This window comes from Tachyglossus aculeatus, chromosome Y4, assembly GCF_015852505.1.
Source record: "Tachyglossus aculeatus isolate mTacAcu1 chromosome Y4, mTacAcu1.pri, whole genome shotgun sequence".
Classification (NCBI taxonomy): domain Eukaryota; kingdom Metazoa; phylum Chordata; class Mammalia; order Monotremata; family Tachyglossidae; genus Tachyglossus; species Tachyglossus aculeatus.
Genome location: NC_052096.1, coordinates 4040204 through 4067857, shown reverse-complemented (window position 1 = coordinate 4067857; position 27654 = coordinate 4040204). Strand labels below are relative to the sequence as shown.

General features: G+C 48.2%; 1 protein-coding gene and 1 non-coding gene across 7 annotated transcripts; both read left to right on the top strand.

The window, feature by feature from the left end:
* The first annotated feature begins 1244 nt into the window (after window positions 1-1244).
* Window positions 1245-26577, top strand: LOC119947328 (transmembrane protein 107-like). Of its 6 annotated transcripts, none has more exons than XM_038768966.1 (13): window positions 1245-1363; window positions 2619-2742; window positions 5210-5277; window positions 7112-7212; window positions 8910-9006; window positions 20124-20172; window positions 21259-21376; window positions 21476-21530; window positions 21649-21840; window positions 22024-22162; window positions 25212-25360; window positions 25786-25960; window positions 26224-26577. In XM_038768966.1, the coding sequence occupies exons 2-13, from the start codon at window positions 2656-2658 to the stop codon at window positions 26398-26400; spliced, it is 1407 nt and encodes a 468-aa protein (XP_038624894.1). In that variant the 5' UTR covers window positions 1245-1363; window positions 2619-2655; the 3' UTR covers window positions 26401-26577. The 6 variants fall into 6 exon arrangements, with proteins under 6 accessions (XP_038624894.1, XP_038624897.1, XP_038624892.1 ...); XM_038768964.1 differs by having other exon boundaries at window positions 1246-1363; window positions 21473-21530; XM_038768967.1 differs by lacking the exons at window positions 1245-1363; window positions 2619-2742; window positions 5210-5277; window positions 7112-7212; window positions 8910-9006 and adding an exon at window positions 12366-12592 and having other exon boundaries at window positions 21473-21530.
* LOC119947414 lies at window positions 13861-13993 on the top strand. The gene has a single exon (XR_005456488.1). It is a non-coding gene; the product is annotated as a U8 small nucleolar RNA (small nucleolar RNA).
* Window positions 26578-27654: the final 1077 nt, after the last annotated feature.

The window sequence follows — 27654 nt, the reverse complement described above, 5'->3', positions numbered from 1 at the left end:
GCTGTTAACGAGTCAGTCATTCAAATTAAAGACGGGAAATAGTAGGAAAGATTTGACTCCAGGCAGGATGGACGAGGGCTGAGTGGGAATATTAGACAAAAATCATGCTTGTGTATGATCATTTTGTAAATGAAGTATGAATCAGGGCAACAGCAGGTACCAAGGGACCCCCATCGAAAGCAGTCCTAATGGATGGAGCCTGGGCGTCAAGAGGACCTGGTTTCTAATCCTACCTCCTCCACTTGTCTGCTGGGTATTTATTTGGTACCTATTATGTGCAAGTCATTGTACTAAACCCTGAGAATAATATATATGGGTGAGAATTAGACACTTCACTTCTCTGTGTCTGAGTTTCCTCATCGGTAAAATGGGGATTAAATACTACTCCCTCCTACCTAGACTGTGAGTCTCCTGTCCAACCTGATGATCCTATAATAATAATAATGATAGCATTTATTAAGTGCTTACTATGTGCAAAGCACTGTTCTAAGCGCTGGGGAGGTTACATGGTGATCAGGTTGTCCCACGGGGGTCCTCACAGTCTTAATCCCCATTTTACAGATGAGGGAACTGAGGCCCAGAGAAGTGACTTGGCCAAAGTCACACAGCTGACAAGTGGCAGAGTCGGGATTTGATGATAATGGCATTTGTTAAGCGCTTACTATGTGCAAAGCACTGTTCTAAGCGCTGGTGAGGATACAAGGTGATCAGGTTGTCCCACGTGGGGCTCACAGTCTTAAACCCATTTTACAGTTGGGGTAACTGAGGCACAGAGAAGTGAAGTGACTTGCCCAAAGTCACACAGCTGACAATTGGCAGAGCCGGGATTTGAACCCATGACCTCCGACTCCAAAGCCCGTGCTCTTTCCACTGAGCCACGCTGCTCCTCTTGCTATCCTGTCTCTGCCCCAGTGCTTAGTACATTGTAAACTCTTCACAAGTACCATTTTTTTAAAAAAATTAATCCTCGTGTAGAGACTCCCCCTTCCTGTCTCGGCTAACCACACCTTGCTAGGGCGGGTGAAATCAGGTTTGAGCTTTCCAAGCGCTTAGTACAGTGCTGTGCACACAGTAAGCGCTCAAATACGATTGAGTGAATGAATGAATGAGTGCCCGAGCTCCAGGCCGCTGCCGTCCGGCGTCACGTGGGCGCGTCGCGTTACGTTACGCTACGTTACGTCCGCCTCACGTCGCCTTTACCAAGATGGCGGCCGCGCCTACGGTGGCCTCGTCGGGCCATACTAGTTACGCGTTCTGCCGTTCGCCTTGTGGTCCCTCTCCTTTTGCGGCGGGGAGGCGGGCTTTGCGGCTGCCCGGGGCAACACAGGCGGTGGACAGGCCCGCACGACGGCGGAGCGGGGAGGTGAGAGGGAAGGGGGCCAAGGGCAGCCGAAAGATTCATTCATACATTTTTTCAATCCTATTTATTGAGCGCTTACTGTGTGCAGAGCACTGTACTAAGCACTTGGGAAGTACAAGTTAGCAACATCATCATCATCAATCGTATTTATTGAGCGCTTACTGTGTGCAGAGCACTGTAGTAAGCACTTGGGAAGTGCAAGTTAGCAACATCATCATCATCAATCGTATTTATTGAGCGCTTACTGTGTGCAGAGCACTGGACTAAGCACTTGGGAAGTACAAGTTAGCAACATCATCATCATCATCAATCGTATTTATTGAGCGCTTACTATGTGCAGAGCACTGTACTAGGCGCTTGGGAAGTACAAATTGGCAACGCGTACAGACGGCCCCTACCCAACAGCGGGCTCACAGTCTAGAAGGGGGAGGCCGACAAAAAAACAAAACATATTAACTAAATAAAATAAATATTATAAAGATCCTTCATCAGAGCCTCCACCAGGACCCGGACTGCCCCTTGGCACGCCCCCCCCCCCCCTTTCATTCATCCATTCAATCATATTTACTTACTGTGTGCAAAGCACTGTACTAGGCGCTTGGGAAGTACAAGTCTCAAAGCCCTACTGAGCTGTCAGTAGGTCACCTCCTCCAGGAGGCCTTCCCAGACTGAGCCCCCCTTTTCCTCTCCTCCTCCCCATCCCCCCGCCCTACTTCCTTCCCCTCCCCTCAGCTCCTATATATATATTTGTACATATACATATTGTATACGTACATATATGTGTGTACATGTGTGCACATATATGTGTACATATATGTACAGTAATATACGTATTGTACATATACATATTTGTAAATATTATTACTCTGTTAATAATAATAATAATGGCATTTATTAAACGCTTACTATGTGCAAAGCACTGTTCTAAGCGCTGGGGAGGTTCCAAGGTAATCAGGTTGTCCCACGGGGGCTCACAGTCTTAATCCCCATTTTACAGGTGAGGGAACTGAGGCCCAGAGAAGTGAAGTGACTTGCCCAAAGTCACTCAGCTGACAATCGGCAGAGCCGGGATTTGAACCCATGAATTCTGACTCCAAAGCCCGGGTTCTTTCCACTGAGCCACACTGCTTCTCCTCAGTGCCCTGATGTCCTTCCCCCTGCAGCCCCAGAGCCCCGGAAGCCCCAGGACCTACCCTCCCTGTCCAGGCTCCACCTAACACCTTCCCCCAACTCCATCCATCCCCACGTTTCTGTTCAGGTCGGGGAATCCCGGCGTTCCAGCTCCCAGTGCCGGGATGGGCCGAATCACGGGACTGGTGCCCTCCCGCTTCCTGACCTTGGTGGCCCATCTCGTCATCGTCATCACCATGTTCTGGTCAAGGGTAAGGTTGGGCTCGCCCCCTTCACCAACACCCATCTCCCCTCCTCGCCAGCCCTCTCCACTTGATCCCAACTCACCAAACTATTGCCCCCAGGATTTCTTGGACCCTTAATCTCTCTTGAGCTGGGAGGGAATGGTCTGTGGACCAAATGGATACCCCAAATCCTGCTCCCTTTTTCTCCCACCATCATGCTCCATTTCCCAAGGGGTGACTAACTTGCTTCCTCAACCCAGCCCTGCAACCTTCCTCAACTTTCTACACACTCTCCTCTCTCCCACTCCTTCTTCCCTATTATCCCTGTCCCCTCCGAGCCTCCCTGTTGTAGTTGACAAGGAACAGCTGTTCGTAAGAGGGAGGCTTGCTGTGAGGTGGAGAGGGAGGAGGGATAGGAAGAGGAGTCTCGCTAGGGCAGCAAAGGAAAGAAGACCATGAGGCAAAAGAAAGGGTGGTCAAAATTTGCATCAAATATAAATATTGTGGTATTTATTAAGTGCTTGCACTGTACAAAGCGTGGGGGTAAAGCAAATCGGGTTGACACAGGCCCTGTCCCTTATGGGGCTCACAGCCCAAGTAGAAGAGAGGACAGATTTAATCACCACTGTTGTATATTAACAGTTTCATGAGGACATTGGAGGAATAATAATAATAATAATAATAATGGCATTTATTAAGCACTTACTATGTGCAAAGCACTGTTCTAAGCGCTGGGAAGGTTACAAAGTGATCGGGTTGTCCCACGGGGGGCTCACAGTCTTCACCCCCGTTTTACAGATGAGGGAACTGAGGCCCAGAGAAGTGAAGTGACTTGCTCCAGGTCACACAGCTGACAAGTGGCGGAGTCGGGATTTGAACCCATGACCTCTGACTCCAAAGCCCGGGCTCTTTCCACCGAGCCACGCCGCTTCCAGTGTATTGAGAAGCAGCGTGGCCTAGTGAAAAGAGCACAGATCTGGGAGCCAGATGTTCTACTTCTACTACTGTGTGACCCTGGGCAAGTCACTTCACTTCTCTGTGCCTCAGTTCCCTCACCTGTAAAATGGGGATGAAGACAGTGCGCCTCGTGTGAGCATAGACTGCGTCCAACCTCATTATCTTGTATCTACCCCAGTGCTTAGTACAGCGCCTGGCACGTAGGACGTGCTTAACAAATGCCATTACAAAAGACAAACAGTTGGCATTGGTATTCATGGATAGGGAGTGCTTTTAGCATAATGCCTCGCACATAGTAAGTGCTTAATAAATATTATTGTTTATTATTATTCCTATTCAAGTTTATAACATAGTGCTCTTTTACCGATCACAGTCCTGTTATCCATGAGTGTTTCCAGTGAGTCTTCATAATCATAATAATAATGGTATTTGTTAAGTGCTTACTGTATGGGCCAGGTGCTGGGGTGGATACAGGCAAATTGGGTTGGACACAGTCCCTTGGCCCACGTGGGGCTCACAGTCTCAATCCCCATTTTCCCGATGAGGTAACTGAGGCACAGAGAAGTGAAGTGACTTGCCTAAGGTCACACAGCCGACAAGTGGCAGAGCTGGGATTAGAACCCATGACCCTCTGTCTCCCAGGCCCTTGCTCTATCCAGTATGCCACTGTTGATCCGGACCTAAGAAATTCCAGATGATTCATTCATTCATTCGATTCAATCGTATTTATTGAGCGCTTACTCAATAAAGAGAAGCAGCGTGGCTCAGTGGAAAGAGCCCGGGCTTTGGAGTCAGAGGTCATGGGTTCGAATCCCGGCTCCGCCACATGTCTGCTGTGTGATCTTGGGCAGGTCACTTCACTTCTCTGAGCCTCAGTTCCCTCGTCGGTAAAATGGGGTTTGACTGTGAGCCCCACGTGGGACAACCTGATCACCTTGTATCCCCCCCAGCGCTTAGAACAGTGCTTTGCACATAGCGCTTAACAAATGCCATTATTATTATTATTATTATTATTATTACTGTGTGCAGACCACTGTACTAAGCACTTGGGAAGTACAAGTTTAGACCAGTGCTTTGCACATAGTAAGCGCTTAACAAATGCCAACATTATTATTATTATTATTACAAGTTGACAACATATAGAGACGGTCCCTACCCAACAGCGGGCTCACAGTCTAGACGATTCAGATTCCACCAGCGTGGCTTAGGGGAAAGAGCCTGGGCTTGGGAGTCCGAGGTCATGGCTTCTAATCCCGGCTCTGCCGCTGGTCAGCTGTGTGACCTTGGGCGAGTCGCTTCACTTCTCTGGGCCGCAGTGACCTCATCTGTAAAATGGGGGTGAAGACTGTGAGCCCCACATGGGACAACCTGGTTACCTTGCATCTACCCCAGCGGTTAGGATAGGGCTTGGCACCTAGTAAGTGATTAACAGATACCAATGTTATTATTATTATTATCATCCTTCCTCCCCTTTTCAAACCTCTCGAGTCCCTTTCCCAAACCGCACCTTCCACCTCGTCTCCTCTCCCGCACCCAGGAAATCAACGTCCGGGCCTGCCTACCTCCTGTCTTTACCCGGGAGGAGTATGACAGCCAAGACCGGCAGTGAGTGTGTGGCCGGGAGAGAGCCGGGAGAGGGAGGAGGTGGGCCCGGGCACCCAGAGGACCAGCAGTGAATTGGGAAGGGGGTTACGGGGCACCGGCCGGGGGAATCGGGGCGGTAGGTAAATGGCTGAGGGTCCTGCTTTGGGGGTTTTTTTCTGGTATTTGTATAATAATATACAAATATAAATTTGTATATTATTATATATACATGCATATAAAATGCATATATTAAAATTTAATATATTAATATATGAACATATTGTATATATTCATATATAACATATAAATATTAATATATATTTTATGTACATGTATATACAATGATATACAAATATAATTTGTATGTTACATATACATGCATATAAAATATATTAATATTTAATATATTCATATATGAATATATTGTATATATTAATGTATAATATATAAATATTAATATATTAACTATGTTGTATGCAAATATATCTGGTATAATTATATCTGGTATAATAGTAATGATGGTATTTATTTTTTTCTGGTATTTGTATAATAATATACAAATATAATTTGTATATTATTATACATACATGTATATGAAATGTATATATTAATACTTAATACATTAATATATGAATATATTGCATATATTCATATATAATATATAAATATTAATATATTATATATGTTATATGCAAATATATCTGGTATAATTATATCTGGTATAATAGTAATGATGGTATTTATTTTTTTCTGGTATTTGTATAATAATATACAAATATAATTTGTATATTGTTATATATACATGTATATAAAATGCATATATTAATATATTGTATATATTTATATATAATATATAAATATTAATATATTATATATGTTATATACAAATATATCTGGTATAATTACATCTGGTATAATAATAATAATCGTATTTATTTTTTCTGGTATTTGTATAATAATATACAAATATAATTTGTATGTTATTATATATACATGCATATAAAATGTATATATTAATATCTAATATATTAATATGTTAATGTATTGTATATATTAATATGTAATATACATATATTAATATATTATATATGTTATATACGAATATATCTGGTATAATTATATCTGGTATAATAATGACAGTATTTATTTTTTCTGGTATTTGTATAATAATATGCAAATATAATTTGTATATTATTATATATGCACGCATATAAAATGCATATATTAATATATAATATATTAATATTAATATGGTGTATGTATTAATATATAAATATTAATATGTTATGTATGTTATATGCGAATATATCTGGTATAGTAATAATGATGGTATTTATTTTTTTCTGGTATTTGTATAATAATATACAAATATAATTTGTATGTTATTTTACATACATGTATATAAAATGTATATATAATATATAATATATTAATATTAATATATTAATGTGTTGTGTGTATTAATATGTAAATATTAATATGTTATGTATGTTATATACAAATATATCTGGTATAATTATATCTGGTATAATAATAACGATGGTATTTATTAAGCGCTTACTATGTGCCAAGCACTGTTCTAAGCGCTGGGGAGGTTACAAGGTGATCAGGTTGTCTCACGTGGGGCTCACAGTCTCAATCCCCATTTTCCAGATGAGGGAACTGAGGCCCAGAGAAGTGAAGTGACTTGCCCAAAGTCACACAGCTGACAGTTGGCGGAGCCGGGATTTGAACCCGTGACCTCTGACTCCAAAGCCCGGGCTCTTTCTGGAGTTAGAACCCAGGTCCTGCGACGCGCAGGCCTGGGCGCTAGCCATTAGACCACACTGCTCGTTTTCCCCGCCTCTTCTTCCAGGTTGGTGATTGCTCTCTCCGTCACCCTTGGTCTCTTCGTGGTGGAACTGGCCGGATTTTTCTCCGGCATCTCCATGTTCAACGGCACTCAAAGCCTCCTCTGTATCTTTCCACTTGGTGCCCCATTCCCATTCCTTAATGCCCCCTTCCACACCCCTATCCCTGTCCCTGGCAGCTAACGGGAGAAACACAATACGCCCAGTGTCAGTGTGCATTTAACTCCGCCAACTCTCCCAAGATGAAAAAATAATGGTCTTGAGAAGCACTTGCTATGTGTCAAACGCCCTTCTAATCGCTGGAGACGTGTTAATCTTGTTGGACACCCGCACGGGGCTCGTAGTCTAAGTAGGAGGGAGAAGGGGTATCCAATCCCCATTTTATAGTTGAGGGGTCTGAGCCCCAGAGAAGTGAAGTAATAATAATAATAATGATGGCATTTATTAAGCGCTTCCTATGTGCAAAGCACTGTTCTAAGCTCTGGGGAGGTTACAAGGTGATCAGGTGGTCCCACGGGGGGCTCACAGTCTTCATCCCCATTTTCCAGATGAGGTAACTGAGGCCCAGAGAAGTTAAGTGACTCGCCCAAAGTCACACAGCTAAGTGGCGGAGCCGGGATTTATGAAGCGCTTACTATGCGCAGAGCGCTGTTCTAAGCGTAGGGGGTGATCGGGTTGTCCCACGGGGGCTCACAGTCTTAATCCCCATTTTACAGAAGAGGTCACTGAGGCACGGAGAGCAGCACTGTGGCTCAATGGAAAGAGCACGGGCACCAGTGTAGATACACTGAAGCAGCGTGGCTCAGTGGAAAGAGCACGGGCTTTGGAGTCAGAGGTCAGGGGTTCAAATGCCGGCTCCGCCACTTGTCAGCTGTGTGTCACTTCACTTCTCTGTGCCTCAGCGACCTCATCTGTCAAATGGGGATGAAGACTGTGAGCCCCCTTGGATCAACCTGATGATGATGATGGCATTTATTAAGCGCTTACTATGTGCCAAGCGCTGTTCTAAGCACTGGGGAGGTTACAAGGTGGTCAGATTGTCCCATGGGCGGCTCACAGTCTTAATCCCCATTTTACAGATGAGGGAACTGAGGCACAGAGAAGTGAAGCGACTTGCCCAAAGTCACACAGCTGACAGTTGGCAGAGCCGGGATTTGAACCCATGACCTCTGGCTCCAAAGCCCGTGCTCTTTCCACTGAGCCACGCTGCTTCAAAGTCAAGCAGGCAGGCAGCAATCAATCAATCGTATTTATTGAGCGCTTACTGTGTGCAGAGCACTGGACTAAGCGCTTGGGAAGTCCAAGTTGGCAACATATAGAGACAGTCCCTACCCAGCAGTGGGCTCGCAGTCTAAAAGGGGGAGACAGAGAACAAAACCAAACATACTCACAAAATAAAATAAATAGAATAGATATGTACAAGTAAAATAAATAGAGTGATAAATATGTACAAACATATATACAGGTGCTGTGGGGAAGGGAAGGAGGTAAGATGGGGGGGATGGAGAGGGAGAGGAAGGAAGGGGCTCAGTGTGGGAAGGCCTCCTGGAGGAGGTGAGCTCTCAGTAGGGCTTTGAAGGGAGGAAGAGAGCGAGCTTGGCGGATGGGCAGAGGGAGGACATTTGTGGGCCGGGGGATGACAGCAGGCACTTGATGGAGCTGGGATTAAGAAGCCAGGACCACTGAGTCCCAGGCTCTGTTTTTTTTTCCATCAGGCCATGTTGTCTCTGCCCCCGTGCATGGTGGGGGTGGTAGAAGCCTGTGTCTTCTCTTGATTTGGTTTTCCCCTTAACCCCTCTCCAGCCGTGGCTGCCCACGGCAGCGCCTCCGTCTCCCTGTCCTTCTTCATCTTCGAGCGGTGGGAATGCGTCACGTACTGGTACATCTTCGCTTTCTGCAGGTGCGGGGCACGATCCATCAATCAGTCCATCAAGGAGTGGCATTGATTGAGCGTTTACTGGGCGCAGAGCCCTGCCTTAAACGCTTGGGAGACTGCAATATAACCAAGTTGCTAGACACATCCGCTGCCCGCGATGACCTTGCGGTCTAGGGTGGGGAGGCACACATTAATATCATCATCATCATCATCAATCGTATTTATTGAGCGTGGGGAGGCAGACATTAACATCATCATCATCATCAATCGTATTTATTGAGCGCTTACTATGTGCAGAGCACTGTACGAGGCGCTTGGGAAGTACAAATTGGCAACACATGGAGACGGTCCCTACCCAGCAGTGGACTCGCAGTCTAAAAGGGGGAGACAGAGAACAAAACCAAACATACCAACAAAATAAAATAAATAGGATAGATAAATAGGATAGATATGCACAAGTAAAATAAATAGAGTAATAGCAATACTCTATTGATTTATTGATATTAATATCAATAAATCTGATAATATCAATAAATCAGGCGCTGTACTAGAGAAGCAGCGTGGCTCAGTGGAAAGAGCCCGGGCTTGGGAGTCAGAGGTCATGGGTTCGAATGCCGGCTCCGCCACATGTCTGTGGTGTGACCTTGAGCAAGTCACTTAACTTCTCTGAGCCTCAGTTACCCCATCTGTAAAATGGGGATTAAGACTGTGAGCCCCACGTGGGACAACCTGATCACTTTGTATCCCCCCGCCCCCCAGCACTTAGAACGGTGCTTTGCACGTAGTAAGCGCTTAACAAATGCCATTATTATTATTATTATTCTCTGAGCCTCAGTTACCTCATCTGTAAAATGAGGATTAAGACTGTGAGCCCCACGTGGGACAACTTGATCCCGTTGTATCCCTCCCCAGCACTTAGAACAGTGCTTTGCACATAGTAAGCGCTTAACAAATGCCATTATTATTATTATTCTCTGAGCCTCAGTTACCTCATCTGTAAAATGAGGATTAAGACTGTGAGCCCCACGTGGGACAACTTGATCCCATTGTATCGCCCCAGCGCTTAGAACAGTGCTTTGCACATAGTAAGTGCTTAACAAATGCCATTATTATTATTATAAATCAATTATAACTATAGACAATAAGTGCTGAGGGCTGAGAAGACTTCACCCCCCCTGGCCCCAGGCCCTAAATGTTACCCAGATCCTAAAGGCCCAACTATCCCTCTCCACCCTCAGGGGCATCTTTAAATCACCTCCTTTTCTGGGGTTGCTGGGAGAGGAATCAATCAATCGGTGGTATTTATTAAGTGCTTGTTGTATGCAGAACACTGTAGTAAGCACCTGGGAGAATCCAATACATCAGCATTCATTCATTCATTCATTCAATTGTATTTCTTGAGCACTTACTGTGTGCTGAGCACTGTACTAAGCGCTTGGAAAGTACAGTTCGGCAACAGAGACAATCCCTACCCAACAACAGGCTCACGGTTGTTGGTAGCCACATGTCTGTTTATTGTTATATTGTACTCTTACAAGTGTTTAGTATAGTAACTTCATTCATTCATTCATTCAATCGTATTTATTGAGCGCTTACCGTGTGCAAAGCATTGTACTAAGCTCTTGGGAAGTACAAGTTGGCAACATATAGAGACGGTCCCTACCCAACAACGGGCTCACAGTCTAGAAGGGGGAGACAGACAACAAAATATGATTGAATAATAATAATGCTGGCATTTATTAAGCGCTTACTATGTGCAAAGCACTGTTCTAAGCACTGGGGAGGTTACAAGGTGATCAGGTTGTCCCACTGGGGGCTCACAGTCTTAATCCTCATTTTACAGATGAGGTAACAGGCACAGAGAAGTGAAGTGACTTGTCCAAAGCCACACAGCTGACAGTTGGTGGAGCCGGGATTTGAACCCATGACCTCTGACTCCAAAGCCCGGGCTCTTTCCACTGAGCCACACTGCTTCTCGAATGAATACTGCTTATTGAATGAGTACAATAGAACAATAAAGACACACTTCCTGCCCACAGCGAGCCTACAGTCTACAACTCTGTTGCCCTCTCCCAAGCGTTTAGTACAGTGCTCTGCATATAGTAAGCGTTCGATAAATCATTGATTGATTGATTGATTTTCCCTTCCCAAAACCCCGAACAATAAAGACGCACTTCCTGCCCACAGCACGCTTACAGTCTACAATTCTGTTGCATTGTCCTCTCCCAAGCGTTTAGTACAGTGCTCTGCATATAGTAAGCGTTCAATAAATCATTGATTGATTGATTTTGCCTACACACACCCCCAGTGCCCTCCCGGCGGCCACCGAACTGGTTCTGTTCGTCGCCGTCTTCGGGCTGAAGAAGAAGCCGATGTGAGGCCGGAGCGTGAGGAGGACGAGGAGCCGTGGAGAGAAGCGGGGTCCCGGTGGGCGGTAGGGCCTTCGGCTTCCGGAGAGAAGCCAGGCCCCGGCCACGCGATGCCATGAACTTCATCACCAATCGCATTTATTGAGCGCTTACTGTGTGCAGAGCACTGTACTAAGTGCTTGGGAAGTACAAGTTGGCAACATATAGTACAAGTTGGCAATATATATCAACTTCCTTTCCTCCCCAGTGTGGCCAGCCTGACCTACCAACTTTTTTATTTTTATGAAATAAAGCTCGACTTTTATATGAACTCCTCAGTATTCAGGTGTGATGGGTAATTACGGGCGGGCAGGCTGGTAATAATCATAATAATAATGGCGGTGGCATTAGTTGAGTGCTTACTATGTGCGAAGCACTGTTCTAGGCGCTGTGGGGGGATAATAATAATAATGGCATTTATTAAGCACTTACTATGTGCAAAGCACTGTTCTAAGTGCTGGGAAGGTTACAAGATGATCAGGTTGTCCCCTGAGGGGCTCACGGTCTTAATCCCCATTTTACAGATGAGGTAACTGAGGCCCAGAGAAGTTAAGCGACGTGCCCAAAGTCACACAGCTGGCAGTTGGTGGAGCTGGGATTCGAACCCATGACCTCTGACTCCAAAGCCCGTGTTCTTTTCCACTGAGCCACGCTGCTTCTCTACAGGGGGGATACAGGGGGGATGTGTGCATTTGGAAGTCGGTCAGGAGGTCGGTATTTTTTTCAAAATCCCCCCGGTTTGTTTTGCCCCATAATCGTTTTTAGTCGTACTTATTGAGCGCTTACTGTGTGCGGAACACTGCGCTACTCCCTCAGGAGAGCACAGTACATAATAATAGCACACAGTACATAATAATAGCATTTATTAAGCGCTTACTATGTGGGGCTCACAGTCCTAATCCCCATTTTACAGATGAGGGAACTGAGGCTCAGAGAAGTGAAGTGACTTGCCCAAGGTCACACAGCAGACAAGTGGCGGACCCGGGATTTGAACCCACGACCTCTGACTCGCCAGCCCGGGCTCTTTCCACCCCGCTGCTTGGCGTTTTCTCTTCCACCCAATGCCTTCTCCCCTCAGTTCTTCAAAAAACACAGTGATTGTGCTTTTTGTTCTGATGATTTTGACACCTATCCACATATTTTTTGGCGCCGACTCCTTGGGCTGAGGAGAAGCAGCATGGCGGCCCTGCCCGGCCCTGGTGGTGAGTGACCCCAAAACCCCGCCCTCCCCGCACCCCTGATACCATGCTGCTTCGGTCTTTCTTTTCTTTTCTTTTCTTTTCTTTTATTATTTTTTTATTATTTTACTTTTTATTATTTTTATTATTTTATTATTTTATTTTATATTCTTTTATTTTATTTTATATTTTATTTTATTTTATTATTTTATTTTATTTTGTATTCTATTTTATTTTATTTTATATTTTATTTTATTATTTTTATTTTATTTTATTTTATTTTATATTTTATTTTATTTTATTTTATATTATTGTCTTCCTTAGGCACCTACTAGGTAGCAGGCACTGTACTCTCCCTCTCCCCCTCCTCCCCATCCCCCCCAGCCTTGCCTCCTTCCCCTCCCCACATCACCTGTATATACGTATATATGTTTGTACATATTTATTACTCTATTTATTTTACTTGTACATATTTATTCTATTTATTTTATTTGGTTAATATCTTTTGTTTCGTTGTCTGTCTCCCCCTTCTAGACTGTGAGCCTGTTGTTGGGTAGGGACCGTCTCTATATGTTGCCAACTTGTACTTCCTAAGCGCTTAGTACAGTGCTCTGCACACAGTAAGCGCTCAATAAATACGATTGATTGATTGATTAGTACAGTGCTTTGCACACAGTAAGCGCTCAACAAATACTTTTGAATGAGTGAATGAATATTTTGTTTTGTTGTCTGTCTCCTCCTTCTAGACTGTGAGCCCGTTGTTGGGTAGGGACCGTCTCTATATGTTGCCAACTTGGACTTCCCAAGCGCTTAGTACAGTGCTGTGCACACAGTAAGCGCTCAATACGATTGAATGAATTGAATGAATGCATTAGGAACACGACTCGGGTGTATACGGTAAAAAGGATCTTTTTAAAAGCTACCCCCACTATACGGGCAATTACGGTAGCCGCGGGGGCTGATGGGACTCTGCAGTTCGGGAGAATCTCGGTAGGGGGAGAGCAGGCAGTATGCAAATTAAGGGAGCGAGGCGCTTTCAATGTAGGAAAAAATCCCGGATATGCAAATCAGGGAGCGGGGCGTCATGGGAGACGGTCTTTAGGCGCCAGAAAAGGGGGCATTTGCCGGGGATTCCTTTTCCGCTGGACCGTCCCTTGAGCAGTTGCCACATAGAATTGGAGATTCTTCTTCATCTCCTGGGAGAGAAGTGTTTCGAGCGCTTAAATCTGTATCGTCATATCGTAGGAGGGTGTCGGGGTGGTTTGCTTGCTTTTGGCGCGCTTTTAGCGGGATCGTCAGTCAGGTATATCCTTACCTGTTTCTCCTCCGGGAGAACGGAACATGATGATTGGAATTCGCATGACACGTGATTAGTGTTACCGCGGCGGTTGGGGAGCAACAACACTCCAACTGTTCCTTTCTGATCTGTACTGGCGATCAATGTTTTGTTGCTTATAAAATCAAGTTATATGGAAAAAAGATAATTGTGATGTGTGTATACGTTCCTTTCTGATTTTTGTTGGCAATCAATGTTTTGTCGTTCATAGAAGCAAATTATTTGGAAAAAAGGGAATTACGATGTGTGCATATTTAAGTCTGTCAGGATTTGTGGGATGTCTCAATGTACTTTTTCAAAATTCCCTCCGGTTTGTTTTGCCCAAAAATCGTTTTTAGTCGTACTTAATGAGCACTCTCTGGGTGCGGAACACTGCGCTAACCTCTCAGGAGAGCACGGTACATAATAATAATAGCATTTATTAAGCGCTTACTATGTACAAAACACTGTTCTAAGCACTGGGGAGGTTACAAGGGGATCAGGTTGTCTCATGGGGGGGTGCTCACAGTCTTCATCCCCATTTTCCAGATGAGATAACTGAAGCCCAGAGAAGTTAAGTGACTTGCCCAAAGTCACCCAGCTGACAATTGGCAGAGACGGGATTTGAACCCACGACCTCTGACTCCAAAGCCCGGGCTTTTTCCACTGAGCCACGCTGCTTCCCATAAGAAGCATTATCCCGTAGTGGACGCACAGTACGGGTCTGAGAATCATGGGTTCTAATCCAGTCTCTGCCACTTGTCTGCCTGCCAACTTGCAGTACAAGTCGGCAACATATAAAGACGTTCCCTAGCCCGACTGTGAGCTCACTGTTGGGTAGGGACCGTCTCTATATGTTACCAACTTGTACTTCCCAAGCGCTTAGTACAGTGCTCTGCACACAGTAAGCGCTCAATAAATACGATTGAATGAATGAATCAATGAACGGGCTCACAGTCTAGACAGGGGAGACAGACGACAAAACAAAACATGTGGGCAGGTGTCAAGTCGTCAGAACAAACAGAATTGAAGCCGAATGCACATCATTAACAAAATAGATAATAAATATGTACAAGTAAAATAAATAGAGAAATAAATCTATTAAGGCCTTCCCGCTCTTCTTCTCCCCTCCCCATCCCCCCTCCTTACCTCCTTCCCCTCCCCACAGCACCTGTATATATGTATATATGTTTGTATGTATTTATTACTCTATTTATTTTACTTGTACATATCTATTCTATTTATTTTATTTTGTTAATGTTTTGTTGTCTGTCTCCCCCTTCTAGACTGTGAGCCCGCTGTTGGGTAGGGACCGTCTCTATATGTACTTGTACTTGCCAACTTGTACTTCCCAAGCGCTTAGTACAGTGCTCCCTCTGCACACAGTAAGCGCTCAATAAATACGATTGAATGAATGAATGAACTGGGCGAGCCACGATCGCCGACAGGACCTGTATACATGTATATATGTTTGTACATATTTATTACTCTATTTATTTATTTATTTATTTTACTTGTACATATCTATTCTATTTATTGTATGTTGTTAGTATGTTTGGGTATGTTCTCTTTTTCCCCTTTTTAGACTGTGAGCCCACTGTTGGGTAGGGACTGTCTCTATATGTTGCCAACTTGGACTTCCCAAGCGCTTAGTCCAGTGCTCTGCACACAGTAAGCGCTCAATAAATACGATTGATTGATTGATTGACAACGGTTTCCACGGAAACCAGCCGGCGCAGGCCGGGCGCTGAGCCCTGGCGCAGGCGCCCCAGCGCTGCCCAATCAACGCGCTCCAGCGTTAAAATCCACCAATGAAAGCCCTCCTCCTCGTTCTTCTTCCCGCCCCCGGGTTGGCAGCTCTCTCAGCCAATGGGGTCGAGGCGGGGGCTCGCGTTCGGCCAATGGGGAAGGAGAGCGGGGGATTCAAAAGAGCCGGCGGGAGGCGGGGCCGGCTTTATTATCAGCGAGGCGGCGGACGGAGCCGGGCTCGCGCCAGCGCCGTGGGGTAAATCCCTGGGGGGGGGGCGCGCGAGGGAGGGCGCGCGCGCGCCCCGAGGGGCTCGAGAGCGGGCCCGGCGATCTGATTGGCCGAGAGGAAGGGGCGCGCGGGAAGGGGAGGCCGTTGGCGCGAAAAAGGCGCGCGGAGCACGAGGCCGCGAGGTGTGAGGAGAAAAGACCGGAAGTGGGGGGGGAGGGGAAGGCCTCGACCAGGCCAACGCCAAGGGGAAGCGGGTAAACTGAGGCACGGGCTCCTGGCACGCGCCCTCTTCCCCCTCCTCCGCCACACACACCCGATTTGGGAATCAATCAATCAATCCATCGTATTTATTGAGCGCTTACTATGTGCAGAGCACTGTACTAAGCGCTTGGGAAGTACAAATTGGCAACACATAGAGACAGTCCCTACCCAACAGTGGGCTCACAGCCTAAAAGACTGGAAAGGCTGGGAAAATGGGGAACCCCCCCCCCCAAATCCCCTCCCCCAAGGTCCACACCCTTTCTTTGAGGCCCTAACTGTTAGGACTCCTGGGTCCTTCCCATTGCTTTCCTTTTTCCCTTCATGGTGTTCGTTAAGCGCCGCTCCTGTGCCAGGCCCTATAATAATAATAATAGTGATGATGATGATGGCATTTGTTAAGCGCTTACTATGTGCCAAGCACTGGTCTAAGCGCTGGGGGGATCAGGTTGTCCCACGGGGGACTCACAGTCAATCAATCAATCAATCGTATTTATTGAGCGCTTACTGTGTGCAGAGCACTGGACTAAGCGCTTGGGAAGTCCAAGTTGGCAACATATAGAGACGGTCAATCAATCAATCATATTGATTGAGCGCTTACTGCGTGCAGAGCACTGGACTAAGCGCTTGGGAAGTCCAAGTTGGCAACATAGACAGTCCCTACCCAACAATCAATCAATCGTATTTATTGAGCGCTTACTATGTGCAGAGCACTGGACTAAGCGCTTGGGAAGTGCAAATTGGCAACATATAGAGACAGTCCCTACCCAACAGTGGGCTCACAGCCTAAAAGGGGGAGACAGAGAACAAAACCAAACATACTAACAAAATAAAATAAATAGAATAGATACATATAGAGACAGTCCCTACCCAACAGTGGGCTCACAGTCTAAAAGGGGGAGACAGAGAACAAAACCAAACGTACTAACAAAATAAAATAAATAGAATAGATATGTACAGGTAAAATAAATAAAGAGTAATAAATATGTACAAACATATATACAGGTGCTGTGGGGAAGGGAAGGAGGTAAGATGGGGGGATGGAGAGGGGGACGAGGGGGAGAGGAAGGAAGGGGCTCAGTCTGGGAAGGCCTCCTGGAGGAGGTGAGCTCTCAGTAGGGCCTTGAAGGGAATAATAATGGCATTTGTTAAGTGCTTACTATGTGCAAAGCACTGTTCTAAGCACTGGAGAGATTACAAGGTGATCAGGTTGTCCCACGGGGGGCTCACAGTCTTAATCCCCATTTGACAGATGAGGTCACTGAAGCCCAGAGAAGTTGTGACTTGTCCAAAGTCACACAGCTGACAAGTGGCGGAGCGGGGATTTGAAGCCATGACCTCTGACTCCAAAGCCCGGGCTCTTTCCACTGAGCCACACTGCTTCTCTTAATGATAATAATAACAGCGGTCATGGTACTGGTTCATTCATTCATCCAATCGTATTTATTGAGTGCTTATTGATCAGGTTGACCCACGGGGGGCTCACAGTCTTCATCCCCATTTTACAGATGAGGTAACCGAGGCCCAGAGTATTGAAGTGATTTGCCCAAAGTCACACAGCTGACAATTGGCGGAGCGGGGATTGGAACCCATGACCTCTGACTCTTTCCACTGTGCCTCGCTGCTTCTCTTAATAATAATAATAATAATAATGGCATTTATTAAGCGCTTACTATGTGCAAAACACTGTTCTAAGCTCTGGAGAGGTTACAAGGTGATCAGGTGGTCCCACAGGGGGCTCACAGTCTTAATCCCCATTTTACAGATGAGGTAACTGAAGCACAGAGAAGTTAAGTGGCTTGCCCAAAGTCACACAGCTGACAATTGGCAGAGCTGGGATTTGAACCCATGATCTCTGACTCCAAAGCCCGGGCTCTTTCCAGAACAGTCATGGTACTGGTTCATTCATTCATTCAATCATATTTATTGAGCGCTTACTGTGTGCAGAGCACTGGACTAAGCGCTTGGAAAGTACAAATCGGCAACAGATAGACAATCCCTCCCCAACAACAAGCTCACAGTCTAGAAGGGGGAGACGGACAACAGAACAAAACAAGTAGACAGGTTAAGCGCTTACTACGTGGCAAGCACTGTTCTAAGCACTGGGGCTAATCAGGTTGGACCACGGTCCCCTGCCCCACATGGAGCTCACAGTCTTCATCCCCATGTTACAGATGAGGGAACTGAGGCCCAGAGCAGTGAAGCGATTTGCCTGAGGTCACACAGGAGACTGTAGGGCGGAGACAGGATTAGAACTCAGGTCCTTCTGAGTCGCTGGCCTGAGCTCTAGCCACTATGTCACGCTGCTTCTCTAGTAAGCGCTGGGGTAGGTACCGGATAAACAGGGTTTTCTTTTTTCTGGTATTTAAGCACTTACTAGATGCCAGGCACTGGGGTAGATACAAGATAATCAGGGTTTGGTTGTTTTTTTTTCTATGGTATTAAGGGCTTACAGTGTGCCAGGCTCTGGGTTAGATATAAAAGTAACAATAACAATTATTATGGTATTTGTTGAGCACTTACTATGTGCCAGGCACTGTTTTAAGCGCTGGAGCACTATTCTAATTGGGTTGGTCACAGCCCATGTCAAGCCTTAGTCCCCATTTTACAGATAAGGGAACCGAGGCCCAGAGAAAAGAAGCGACTTACTCAAGGTCGCACAGCAGACAAGTGGTGGATGCAGAATTAGAACCCAGGTCCTTTTGGCTCCCGGACCCAAGCTCTTTTCACTGGGCCACACTGCTTCTCTAACTCCCACTTTACAGATGAGGAAGCAGGCCCAGAGAAGTGACTTGCCCAGGGCCATGGAGCAGGCAAGTCCCTCAGGCAGTCAGTCGTATTTATTGAGCACTTGTGCGGAGACTGTGCTAAGCGTTTGGGAGAGGACGGTAGAACAAGCGGCAGAGCCGGGATTAGAACCCAGGGCCTTCTGGCTTCCAGTCCCAGCCTCTATCCACTAGGTCACCCCGGACAGGGTACATCCCGACCAACTGCGTTGCATTATACTCTCCCAAGCGCTTAGTATAGTTGGAATTCTTTGTTAAAGCAAGTTCGAAACCCTTCATGAAGCCGTGGAGTACTACTTGTTTTTATTTTGAAATGATGACTACTAGCTAGTCTCAAACTGGATGGGTTCTGTGCTCTCGAGGCCGTAAGCTTGTTGAAGGCAGGAAACGTGTCTACCAGCTCTTAGTATAGTTAGAATTCTTTGTTAAAGCAAATTTGAAACCCTTGATGAGGCTGTGGAGTACTACTTGTTTTTGTTTTGAAATGATGGCTACTAACTAGTCTCAAACTGGATGGGTTCTGTGTTCTCGAGGCCGTAAGCTTGTTGAGGGCAGGAAACGTGTCTACCAGCTCTTAGTATAGTTAGAATTCTTTGTTAAAGCAAATTTGAAACCCTTGATGAGGCTGTGGAGTACTACTTGTTTTTGTTTTGAAATGATGACTACTAGCTAGTCTCAAACTGGATGGGCTCTGTGCTCTCGAGGCCGTAAGCTTGTTGAGGGCAGGAAACGTGTCTACCAACTCTGTGATGTCGTACTCTCCCTAGCGCTTAGTCCAGTGCTGCTGTGCATATAGTAAGCGCTCAATAAATACGATGGAATGAGTTGTAACTACCCCAGTATTTACAACAGCGCCTGATACATTGCAAGCGCTTAACCAACTCTGTGATGTCGTACTCTCCCTAGCGCTTAGTCCAGTGCTGCTCTGCATCCAGTAAGCACTCAATAAATACGATGGAATGAGTTGTATCAACCCCAGTATTTAGAACAGTGCCTGATACATTGTAAGCGCTTAACCAATACCATAAAAAACAAACCAACAGTGGCATGTGTGAGTGTCCCCCCCGCCCCCTTTTAGACTGTGAGCCCACTATTGGGTAGGGACTGTCCCTATATGTTGCCAATTTGTACTTCCCAAGCGCTTAGTACAGTGCTCTGCACATAGTAAGCGCTCAATAAATACGATTGATGATGATGATGTCTGTCTTACCCCGGCAGGATGGCTCAGAAGGAGAATGCCTACCCTGGACCCTTTTCCATCTCAAAGGTAATCCGGAAAGAGGGTTGGGGGGAGGGGAGGGTGCATTTGGGGGTAATAATCAGTCAATCAATCAATCAATCATATTTATTGAGCGCTTACTATGTGCAGAGCACTGTACTAAGCGCTTGGGAAGTACAAATTGGCAACGTATAGAGACAGTCCCTACCCAACATTGGGCTCACCGTCTAAAAGTCTAATAATAATGATGAGGGTATTCGTTATTAATAATCTCAACGATTATTCATTCCGTCGTGTTTATTGAGCACTTACTGTGTGCAGAGCACTGTACTAAGCGCTTGGGAAGTACAAGTTGGCAACATATAGACAGTCCCTACCCAACAGCGGGCTCACAGTCTAGAAGGGGGAGACAGACAACAAAACAAAACATGTTAGCAAAATGAAATGTGTGGAGGGAGGGCAATCCAGGCCAGGGGGAGGACATGAGACTTCCTGACTCCCGGTTCGGTGTCATCTGCTCTTCATTTTTCATCTCTGCTTTACTTGTAACCTGTTTCAACTGCTCATTATGGTACTTGTTAAGCGCTGCCTACGTGTCAAGCGCTGTTCTACGCGCCGGGGCAGATAATCTGGTTGGACACAGTCCCTGTCCTAAATGGGGCTTCCTTCCTCTCCCCCTCGTCCCCCCCTCCATCCCCCCCATCTTACCTCCTTCCCTTCCCCACAGCACCTGTATATATGTATATATGTTTGTACATATTTTTTACTCTATTTATTTGTATATATCTATTCTATTTATTTTATTTTGTTAGTACGTTTGGTTTCGTTCTCTGTCTCCCCCTTTTAGACTGTGAGCCCACTGTTGGGTAGGGACTGTCTGTATATGTTGCCAATTTGTACTTCCCAAACGCTTAGTGCAGTGCTCTGCACATAGTAAGCGCTCAATAAATACGATCGATGATGATGATGATGGGGCTCACAGTCTGGGGGAAGAGCCGGGGGGAGGATGCCTGGGTTCTGACTGAATAGCCAGGAAACTTCTTTGCAGGGGGGCCCTTGGTCCCCGATTCTCTGGTTGTGTCTGACCGCTGTCTTCTGCCTCCACCCTTCGCCGTCCCCCGTCCCACCCCGCAGTCCGGCCTGAACATGCTGCCCCAAAGGGCGCCCTACAAGGAGTCGGCCACCCCGTCCTCCGCTCTCCTCCTGGGCCGCACCAAGACCGCCCTGCAACTCTCCAGCGTCCAGCCCCCAGGTAACCGGTCGGACAGAGTCTGCGAGGTTGGGGGTGGAGGGCAGGGGGGTAAGGGGGCACCGGGCCGGGACGCCGACCCCCGTCTACCTCTACCAGCAGGCCCCGGCCGGGTGGTGGTGACGGAAGGCGGCTCCGTCAAGCCGACACTCCCTGAGTGAGTACCCGGGCTGAGGGAGGACTGGACGTGCGGGCGGGCGGACGGCGGCGGGGTTGTCGGAGGGGGGGGAAGCACCGCGTGACCGAGCCGGCGGTTTCCCCCGGCCCGGCCCCAGGCGGCACTTCACCATCGACGACTTCGAGATCGGGCGCCCGCTGGGCAAGGGCAAGTTTGGGAACGTCTACCTGGCCCGCGAGAAGCAGAGCCAGTTCATCGTGGCCCTCAAGGTCCTCTTCAAGTCACAGATGGAGAAGGAAGGCGTGGAGCACCAGCTGCGCAGGGAGATCGAAATCCAGTCCCACCTGCGGTACGGCCCCCTCCCTCACGGACCCCCCACCCCTTGGTTGGCCTCCTCGCAGCACGGCCAAGGGACCCGACCGGTCTCCTCTCTGCCCCCTCCATCCACCCCGGATGGCGATCCCCACCATTTTTGGGGGGGTGCCACTCCCCCAAACCGCCTCGCCCCCCGATGTTGTGACTCTACCCACAGCCACCCCAACATCCTGCGCCTCTACAACTACTTCCACGACCGGCGCCGGGTCTATCTGATCCTGGAGTATGCCCCCCGCGGGGAGCTCTACAAGGAGTTGCAGAAGAGCCACCATTTTGACCAGCAGCGAACGGCCACGGTCAGCGGGGGGCCGGGCTGGGAGTCGGGGGGGATTGGAAGAGGGCGTTATGCTCGGGGAAGAGAGATTATAATTACAGTAATAATAACAATGCTATCTGTTAAGCCCTTACTATATGCCAGGCACTCTACTAAGCACTGGGGTGGATACAAGCAAATCGAGAATTAGAGAAGCAGCGTGGCTCAACGGAAAGAGCACGGGCTTGCGAGTCAGAGGTCACGGGTTCGAACCCCAGCTCCATCACTTGTCAGCCGTGTGACCTTGAGCAAGTCACTTCTCTGTGCCTCAGTTCCCTCATCTGTAAAATGGGGAATAAGACCGTGAGCCCCACGGTCCCTACCCAACAGGGGGCTCACAGTTTAACTGCTCTCTGTGATGTCATCGTCTGCTTCTTTTATTATTCCCATCGAATGTTAAATGCTAACGTCTCTCGATGATGTCATCACCTACTTATTTTGCTGCCATCGCATGTTAATAACTGCTGTCTATGATGTCATCATCTGCATATTTTTTGCCATCACATAGTAATTATCTGCTTTCTTTGATATCATCCTCCGCTTATTTTATTATTGCCATAGCATGTTAATTGTTAACTACTCTGTGATGTCATCACCTACTCATATCCTTGCTACTGCGTTATTGCTACTGCATTTCAATTCATTCATTCATTCAGTCGTATTTATTGAGTGCTTACTGTGTGCAGAGCACTGTACTAAGCGCTTGGGAAGTACAAGTTGGCAACATACAGAGACAGTCCCTACTCAACAGCGGACTCACAGTGTAGAAGGGGGAGACAGACAACAAAACAAAACATATTAACAAAATAAAATAAATAGAATAAATATGTACAAGTAAAATAGAGTAATAAATACGTACAAACAAATATACGTATATACAGGTGCTGTGGGGAGGCGAAGGAGGTAAGGCGGGGGATGGGGAGGGGAAAGAAGGGGCTCAGTCTGGGCGGGGGATGGGGAGGGGAAAGAAGGGGCTCAGTGTGGGAAGGCCTCCTGGAGGAGGTGAGCTCTCAGTAGGGCCTTGAAGGGAGGAAGAGAGCTAGCTTGGCGGATGGGCAGAGGGAGGCCATTCCAGGCCCCGGGGAGGACGTGGGCCAGGGGACGATGGCGGGACAGGCGAGAACGAGGCACGGTGAGGAGATTAGCGGTGGAGGAGCGGAGGGTGCGGGCTGGGCTGGAGAAGGAGAGAAGGGAGGTGAGGTAGGAGGGGGCGAGGGGATGGACAGCCTTGAAGCCGAGAGTGAGGAGTTTTTGCCGTTCATTCTCAGTCTCCTTTGCGGGCTCCTCCTCCCCCTCCCATCCCCTTACTGTAGGGGTTCCTCAAGCGTCTGTTCTTGGTCCCCTTCTGTTCTCTATCTACACTCACTGCCTTGGTGAACTCATTCGCTCCCACGGCTTCAACTATCATCTCTATGCTGATGACACCCAAATCCACATCTCTGCCCCTGCTCTCTCTCCCTCCCTTCAGGCTCGTGTCTCTTCCTGCCTTCAGGACATCTCCATCTGGATGTCTGCCCGCCATCTAAAACTCAATATGTCCAAGACTGAACTCCTTATCTTCCCTCCCAAACCCTGCCCTCTCGCTGACTTTCCCGTCACTGTAGACAGCACTACCATCCTACCCGTCTCACAAGCACGCAACCTTGGTGTCATCCTCGACTCTTGTTCACCCCTCACATCCAATCCGTCACCAAAACCTGCCGGTCTCACCTCCACAACATAGCCAAGATCTGCCCTTTCCTCTCCAACCAAACCGCTACCCTGCTGGTTTAATCTCTCGTCGTATCCCAACTGGATTACTGCGTCAGCCTCCTCTCTGATCTCCCATCCTCCTGTCTCTCCCCACTTCAGTCTATACTTCACGCTGCTGCCCGGATCATCTTCCTGCAGAAATGCTCTGGGCATATTACTCCCCTCCTCAAAAATCTCCAGTGGCTACCAGTCAACCTACGCATCAGGCAAAAACTCCTCACCCCGGGCTTCGAGGCTGTCCATCCCCTCGCCCCCTCCTACCTCACCTCCCTTCTCTCCTTCTCCAGCCCAGCCCGCACCTTCCGCTCCTCCGCCGCTAACCTCCTCACCGTGCCTCGTTCTCGCCTGTCCCGCCGTCGACACCCGGCCCACGTCCTCCCCCGGGCCTGGCATGCCCTCCCTCTGCCCATCCGCCAAGCTAGCTCTCTTCCTCCCTTCAAAGCCCTACTGAGAGCTCACCTCCTCCAAGAGGCCTTCCCAGACTGATCCCCCTCTTTCCCCTCCCCATCCCCCACCCTACCTCCTTCCCCTCCCCACAGCACCTGTATATATGTTTGTACAGATTTATTACTATTTTACTTGTTGATATTTACTATTCTATTTATTTTGTTAATGATGTGCATCTAGCTTTACTTCTACTTATTCTGATGACTTGACACCTGTCCACATGTTTTGTTGCCTGTCTCCCCCCTCTAGACTGTGAGCCCGTTGTTGGGTAGGGACTGTCTCTATATGTTGCCAACTTGTACTTTCCAAGCACTTAGTACAGTGCTCTGCACACAGTAAGCACCCAATAAATACGATTGAATGAATGAATGAATGAAATAGCATTTAAACACCACCACCCCCACCACCACCAAAAAAGCACTCAGTAAATACAGCTGCTGGATTGATTCATTCAATTCAATCGTATTTGAGCGCTCACTGTGTGCAGAGCACTGGACTAAGCTCTTGGAAATGTTTTGTTTTCTGTCTTCCCCTTCTAGACTGTGAGCCCAGTGTTGGGTAGGGACCGTCTCTATATGTTGCCAACTTGTACTTCCCAAGCGCTTAGTACAATGCTCTGCACACAGTAAGCGCTTAATAAATACGATTGATTGATTCAGCAACAGAGACAGTCCCTATCCAACAGTGGGCTCACAGTCTAGATTGGTTGATTGAAGAAGCTTCCAGGGTGCAGGGTGAGGAGGCTGAGGGGAGGGTTGATGGGGGCCGGGAGAGGGAGAACTGGTGGGGCTCAGCCCCTCCCCGGCCCCCCTGACCCCCCGGACTGCCCCCAGATCATGGAGGAGTTGGCTGACGCCCTCCAGTACTGCCACAGGAAGAAGGTGATCCACCGGGACATCAAACCCGAGAACCTGCTCGTGGGCCTCCGCGGCGAGCTGAAAATAGCCGACTTCGGCTGGTCCGTCCACGCCCCCTCCCTCAGGTACGGGCAGGGGCTGGGGGGCTCCGTACCCCCCAGCCCACCCCCCGGGAGCGGGGGAAAGAGCTGTTGCGGCCCTCCGCCAATTAATCGATCAGAGGTACTTAATTGAGCACTTACTGTGTGCCGAGCCCTGGACTGAGCGCTTGGGAGAGGACAGTACAAGAGAGTCGGAGGATACGTTCCCCACCCCCAATCAGTGGTATTTATTGAGCACTGACTGCGTACAGAGCACTGGACTAAGCGCTTGGGAGAGGACAGCACAACAATGTAACAGACACATCCCCTGCCCACAGTGAGCTTACAGTCTAGCTGTCCCTGTCTCCAACGATGCCACCCAACTGGTCCCTGCAGACCCTCCCCTCCCACCCCCCGCCACTGAAGGCTGAATGAACCTCCTGGGCCCCCTTGCCGCCCCCCGGCCCCAGGCGGAAGACCATGTGCGGGACGCTGGACTACCTGCCCCCCGAGATGATCGAGAGGCGCACCCACAATGAGAAAGTGGACCTGTGGTGCATCGGCGTGCTGTGCTACGAGCTACTGGTGGGCAGCCCCCCCTTCGAGAGCTGCTCCCCCAACAAGACCTACAACCGCATCACGCAGGTAGGTGGGCTCCCGGGGACAGGCGGGGGAGGGTGGGGGGCAGCCGGGCCGAGTCCAGGCAGCAGAAGCCCCCCAGGCCCTGCTGCTGCTTCCACCGCCTCCTCCCCGGGGGCGGGGAGGGGAAGGGGGTGACACAAACCCAGGACATGTTTTGGCAGCCCTGCCCTGGGGCTGGGGCATAGGGTGAGTCCTCCTCCACTGGGGAGGCCGGGAGCAGCCCACCCCCCCATCCACGCCCGTCTCTGTGTCCGTCCGTCCCCCAGGTGGACCTGAAGTTCCCCCCGTCGGTCCCCGCCGGGGCCCAGGACCTGATCTCCAAACTGCTGCGGCACAACCCCGCCGAGCGGCTCCCTCTGGCCCGCGTCCTCGACCACCCCTGGGTGCGGGCGCACTCCCGCCGCGTGCTGCCCCCCGTCCACGGCCTCGCCCCCCCTAACTGAGCCTGACCCCCACCCCCTCCCCCCGGGGGGCGGGGGGCACGGGACGGCCCGTCCTCCGCCCCCTCTGTGACTGTTGTTGCTGCCTGGTTGTCCCCATTCCTGCCGCCCCCGGCCTCACGGCCCCTCACCCCCCAACGAGAATCTCTCTGTACTGTATTCAATAAATGATCAGCCGAGGCTGTCGGTGGGGGCTGGCGGTTCGGTCTGCTCTCCTCCCCTAAGGGTACAGAGGGTTCCCCGCTCTGCTCTAATCCACCATCCCCGCCACCCCCCAAAAAGCTTGGTTTGGGTAACTGGAACCCAAATTGGAGGTGAAGTGGGATTCTCAGTCAATTCACTCAGCGTTCAGGCTCCTGGGGTGTGCGGGGTTACTGGGAGTGGGGGTGTCACAGGGTAACCTCGCCAACGTCCTGTCCACCGAAGGGTCAGGCGTCAGGATTAGGGAGATGCAAGTGCCCCCCATCCCTCTGTCCCCTCATTGACCAGACAACCCCCAAACAAAATAGAGCCACGAAGCGCCTCCATCCATTCAATTGAAGAAGGAATTCATTCATTCAGTCGTATTTATTGAGCACTTACTGTGTGCAGAACACTGGACTAAGCACTTGGGAAGTGCAAGTTGGCAACATATAGAGACGGTCCCTACCCCACAACGGGCTCACAGTCTAGAAGGGGGAGACAGACACCAAAACATGTGGACAGGTGTCACATCATCAGAATAAACGGAAGTAAAGCTAGATGCACATCATTAACAAAATAAATAGAATAGTAAATATTCATACATTCATTCGTATTTATTGAGCGCTGACTGTGTGCAGAGCACTGTACTAAGCGCTTGGGAAGTACAAGTTGGCAATATATAGAGACGGTCCCTACCCAACAGTGGGCTCACAGTCTAGAAGGGGGAGACAGAGACAGAACAAAACGTTAACAAGACATTAACAGAATAAAATAAATAGAATAAATATGTACAAGTAAAATAGAGTACTAAATACGTACAAACACGTACAAGTAAAATAGAGTAAATCTGTACAAACATATATACAAGTGCTGTGGGGAGGGGAAGGAGGTGGGGATGGGGAGGAGAAGAGGAAAAAGGGGGCTCGGTGGGAGGTGGTGAGCTCTCAGTAGGGATTTGAAGGGAGGAAGGGAGCTAGCTCGGCAGATTCATTCAATCGTATTTATTGAGCGCTTACTGTGTGCAGAGCACTGTACTAAGCACTTGGGAGGTACAAGTTGGCAACATATAGAGAC

Excerpts from the sequence above, each read along its gene's own strand:
- LOC119947328 (XM_038768964.1), top strand. The coding sequence starts at position 2,656 with ATGGGCCGAATCACGGGACTGGTGCCCTCCCGCTTCCTGACCTTGGTG. Across the intron at positions 22,163-25,211 it reads ACCAGCAGCGAACGGCCACG|ATCATGGAGGAGTTGGCTGA; the intron begins GTCAGCGGGGGG and ends GACTGCCCCCAG. Across the intron at positions 25,361-25,785 it reads GTCCACGCCCCCTCCCTCAG|GCGGAAGACCATGTGCGGGA; the intron begins GTACGGGCAGGG and ends CCCCGGCCCCAG.